At 63.0% G+C, this 4,546-nt stretch overlaps 1 protein-coding gene across 1 annotated transcript in view; it reads left to right on the top strand.

Moving 5' to 3' along the window:
- The first annotated feature begins 31 nt into the window (after nucleotides 1–31).
- OCRL (OCRL, inositol polyphosphate-5-phosphatase) overlaps nucleotides 32–4,546 on the top strand; it is a 44,835-nt gene continuing 40,320 nt past the window's right edge. The window contains exon 1 of the mRNA XM_017741001.1: nucleotides 32–1,546. Coding sequence (XP_017596490.1) covers nucleotides 1,498–1,546 — 49 coding nt within the window. The 5' untranslated portion in view covers nucleotides 32–1,497. The remainder of the gene's footprint in view (nucleotides 1,547–4,546) is intronic.

Here is a 4,546-nt window from a genome sequence, read left to right on the forward strand (position 1 = left end):
TGGGGTGTGCGCACGGCCCGACCCCGCCTGCCAGTGTGGCCGCAGGTGGTTCCCATCCCCACAGCATGGGCAAATGGCACACTGGGCTCCTCCTGGGCCAGCCTCGCCAGCCAGATCCTGCAGCACACACACCTCCTCTCTACCAAAACTCCCTGACTGGGGCCCATCACACTGCCAGGACCGAATGTCCTTGCACACTGCAACTCTGAGTCCTGCCGATGGACAGGGACATTATTGAATGGTTTGCTGCTAGTGGTTTTCATAGAAACCTCTCACATAATCCAGCCTTCTCCCCATGAACTGAGGGACCCCCACAGCTGCCAAATCCACCCTGCCAGCAACTTCTGCAGTGCCCTTGTCTCCCATCAGTACAAAAATTGGCTGATTCCTTGTTAAACAGAGCTTGGAAGAGCCGAAAGCCTCTGGCAGATCTGGTGTGTCGAGACAGTGTCATTTCTCTGTGCCTGTGGTCCTGCTGGGCACCTGTGTGGGAGCACAGGGCTGTGTTGTACCAGGGTCCTGGCATGGCCAAGCTGGGGTCTGGGCATGGCACCTCTGAAAGGCTTCCAGCCCTCTGGCCTCAACCACCAGCAGGTCAGACACCTGTGCAGGTGGCCCTGCCTCACTGGGGGCTTGGAGCTGTGCCACCAGACATGTGACAGTGGGAGGTGACCTGGAGAGGGTCAGGTTTGGACAGGGCACAGTCTCTTGGCTTTCGCAGTGAGGGCTCATCCCAGGCACAGCGTGTGCAAGCGGCACACGGGGCCGGTCTGCTCAGTGAGCACCACTGCCCTGTGGCACTGGGCCTGAGGGTGTCAGCAGGGTGTCACTTCAGGATTTCATTCAGACCTGGGCGGGCATCCGGCCCTGGAGCTGCTGTGCACGCGGATGCGGCTCCACATCCCGCGGGGAGCTGGTCCGGCAGGTCAGGTTCGGCAGGGGGTGAGCTTGGGACAGGAGGTGTTTGTGCGGCCGCTGCCAGCTCCCTCTGTGTGCTCTTTTCCCTTCCTCTCCACTTGCTGTGGAGCAGCATGCGCCTGGCTCTGTACCACGGGAATGTCACCAAGCCGCACGCGCCGGCCGTGAGCAGTCCGGTACCGGGGCAGGCCGCGGCACTTGCTTGAAGCCGGTGGCACACGGTCCGGGCACTGCGGCACACAGCTCCGGCCAGCGAGCTCGGGGGACTGTCAGGTTCATTCTCGGCCCCAGGTTTGCTGCCCTCGCCCTCCAGCGTGCTCGGCGCTCCGGCCTGGCGGCAGCTGCCGCTGTGCCCGTACCCGTTGCCATGGCTGCTCTGCTGATGGCGCATCGCCTGCTGCTGCCGTTACATCATTGCTGCCAGTGCTCCACGCTGGCAGAGAGGGTCCCAGCAGCTCCAGACGCATCCCCGGCATCTCCTGCGCGTGGGGAGCGAGCCTGAGAGGGAGAAGTTTGGCGGTGAATTCAAGCAAGAGGCATCGTCTCACAGGAGCTTCGGCCTGGATTGAAATAGCTCTGATGGCTCTGTCAAATATCTCCCTGTGGATTCGGGATGCCTGGGCTGTGGGTGAGTAGGGATGCTGGCATGGAGCAGGGGTGACTCAGGAGATGCTGAGGGGCTGGGGGTCCTGCAGGGATGCTCTTCCCACAGGAGAGAGTGGAGCTCAGCTCCCCTTCAAGTGAACTTCCCTGGAATTCAGCCTCGGTCCTTGTGTACCCGCCATGGTCACAAGACCCTGGACACTGACTCACGCTCAGCAGGACTCTGAGGCTGCAGCATAGGCTGCGGCTGATGGTGCTGACTCTGGGAACATCCCAGGCAGATGTCCATTAGCAGGTAGAGTCAGTGATGCTGCCTGCTCCTCTCCACAAGCCCTGGGACCAGGAGGGGGCCTGGTGCCAGCAGGGAGCATGGTGAACCCCCACCAGCCATGCCTCAGTTTCCCTCAGCAGCAAGGCTGGCCAGGCTCAGGTCGAGACTGCTGGAGTTGGTGGGATGGAGCTGTCCCTCTGGCTCTGCTGTCCCTCTGCCTCCGCTGTGCCAGGATGCCTTTCATCTCCCGCAGGCATTCACCACGGTGTGAGCCCCTCAGAGGTATTTCGTGCTCTGAGCCTGTCTCTGATAAGCGTGGTGGGAGGGTCGCTGCCAAGGGCACTGGCTCAGCTCAGCTGCACTATCCCCGCCAGCTGCTGTGTCCTCCTGCCGGACACTCCTGCTTGGCTGGGGCATCCAGTTCCCCCAGATGGGGGTGGCAGCTGGGCTTCCGTGGATGCTTCCAACATGCCCTTGTACTGAGCCTGCATCAGGCTGCTCCCAAATACTGCCCATGCCTTGGGAGCACTGTGGCAGTGGCACTGAATCGGGACTGCCGGCTCCTCACTCCCCGTCGCCGAGCTGCAGCGTGGCGCTGGGCTGTGAGTGCTACTCCCAAAACACCCCCAGAGCCACTGCTCCCAAAACAGCCTCAGTGTGGCTGCTCCCGGGGAGCCAAAGCCTCAGGATGCTGCTCACTCTGGCACAGTGCTGTCCTTGCGGTGCAAGTCTGGGGCATCTGGGTGCCAGGAGATGGCTCGGCTCATCCGTTCTTTCCCCCAGCCCTTCTCCCCAGCTGGGAGATGGAACCCGTGATGCCCACGCCTTGGCAATGCCAGCACCTCGGCACTGCCAGCACCTCGGTAGTGCCTGCAGCACTGCCCACAGCGGCGCAGGACTGCACTGGGTCACTCAGTCCCAAACGAGCACGCGTCGGTGAAGAGGGGGAAGCTCCATGGGGAGGACCCCGGCGCTGCGTGTTCCCCTTCTGGCCGAGGCTGTCCCCGCTGCAGGGCAGGGTGCTGGGCGTGGGTCCTGCCGCGTTTCCGCCGCGCCCAGGGCGGCCCCGGCTCTGGTGCTGTGGTTTGCCCACGCGGTCGGAGCCCAGGGTGGGTGCCGGGGTGGCTCGGCAGCACGGCCGAGGTGCGGAGGTGAGCTCCCGTGCTCCGGGGAGGGCGGCAGCGGCTTGGAGAGGTGCAGGGGCAGCAGGGGGCTGCTCAGGATGTCCCCGAGTCCTTGGTGGGGCGCGGCTGCAGGGGGATATATGGGCAGAAGGTGAGGAGCATCAGCTGTGCTGAGGCCAAAGGCTGGGGCTGTGTGAGCCAGGCAGGGGGTGCAGCAAGCCAGGAGTTGGGGTGCACCCTTGCGGTGTTCTCAGAAGTGCTGCGGCAGCAGTGGATCCCCCACCTCGCCAAAAACAGCAGGTTGGGGTCTGGGGTCTGCAGAGGTGAAGGTGTGGTCTCTGCCCCTGGCACTGTGGGTCAGGATTTTGGGGAGATGCCCAGCCGTGCCTTGTGCACGGGCACACACATGCACACATGCGCCCCAACACCTCTTGGTTGGTATGGAAACGACTCAAATTATTTAGAGGAGGAAGAAGGGGAAAAAAAAAGGAAAAACCCGGTGTTAAGGCCCGTCGTTATGGAAACAAATTATAAAAGTAACTAGGCTGGGGACATGGCACCTTGCTTTGGGGTGCTGGGCGTTGTGCGGGCTCTGTCAGCTGGGGGAAGGGTGGGCATGAGGGCACCCAGGGGCACGAGAGTACTGTAGGCAGGAGGGCATCTGGGGGCAGGAAGGCACCATGAGCAGCAGAGGGATGCTCGTGATGCAGTGCAGATGAGCTGGGCCACAGCTGCCTGACCACTGGGGGCAGAGGGAAATGTGGCTTGTTCTGGGGGTCCCACACCTGTTTTGGGGCCACTCCCCTTCCCAGGTAAATGGGATTGCTTCTGCTGCCTCCGCTGGGGCCTGGCACGGAGCAGGCTTTGGCAGCAGGGCAGTGGTGTGGTCCTGGGGCCCGGCACTGCGCTGCAGGTGGCAGAGGGGAAGTGTTTGTCCCACACTGGTAATCAGAGCGTCTCAGCTGATGGGGATGGGGATGGGGATGGGGACAAGGACTGTGCAGCGGAGGATGACCCTGAATCCCCAGGGATGAGCCCCTGGTCATCCATATCCCTGTGTAAAGCTCCCAGAGACCCGCTCAGTGCCTGCTGGGGCGCAGGTGCCCTCGGAGGCAGCATGCCAGCAGTGGCACTGCCTCGGCTCCGTGCTGGGTGCAAACCCACACCCGCTCCGAGCAGTGGTGCCAGGGCTGCGGTGTTCCCATGGCAAAGCCTGTTTGTGGGAGCAGCACTCAGCTCCCCACAGGGCCAGTTCACTGCTGAGCCCAGATCCTGCTCCCAGGGACTTTTCCACCCATCGGGGTGTTTCAGAGGGTCTGAGCAGTCCTCACAGAGGCTTCCTTCCCTGGAGAGCTTTGGGGGTGTCCAGGCCAGGGCAGGGCATGTGAGCCCCGAGCTGCAGTGCAATGGGAGCGATGGGTCCCTGGCTCCTGCCTTTCAGCTGCAGCTTCTTCTCCTCCGCAGCCAGGACGTTGCTCCACCAGAGCGTGCAGCGTTTCCTGCGCCCGGGCGCGGTTAGGCACGGGTGGCAGGGCTGGCTTCCTTCCCCAATTTCAGCCAGTTCCCTTCTTGGCAGCCCTCAGGGGCTGTGCCCAGCCCCCAAAGCGGTGGCGGTGATGAGGGCTGGTCC

Source organism: Corvus brachyrhynchos, unplaced genomic scaffold (genome assembly GCF_000691975.1).
Source record: "Corvus brachyrhynchos isolate BGI_N302 unplaced genomic scaffold, ASM69197v1 scaffold351, whole genome shotgun sequence".
Lineage (NCBI taxonomy): Eukaryota > Metazoa > Chordata > Aves > Passeriformes > Corvidae > Corvus > Corvus brachyrhynchos.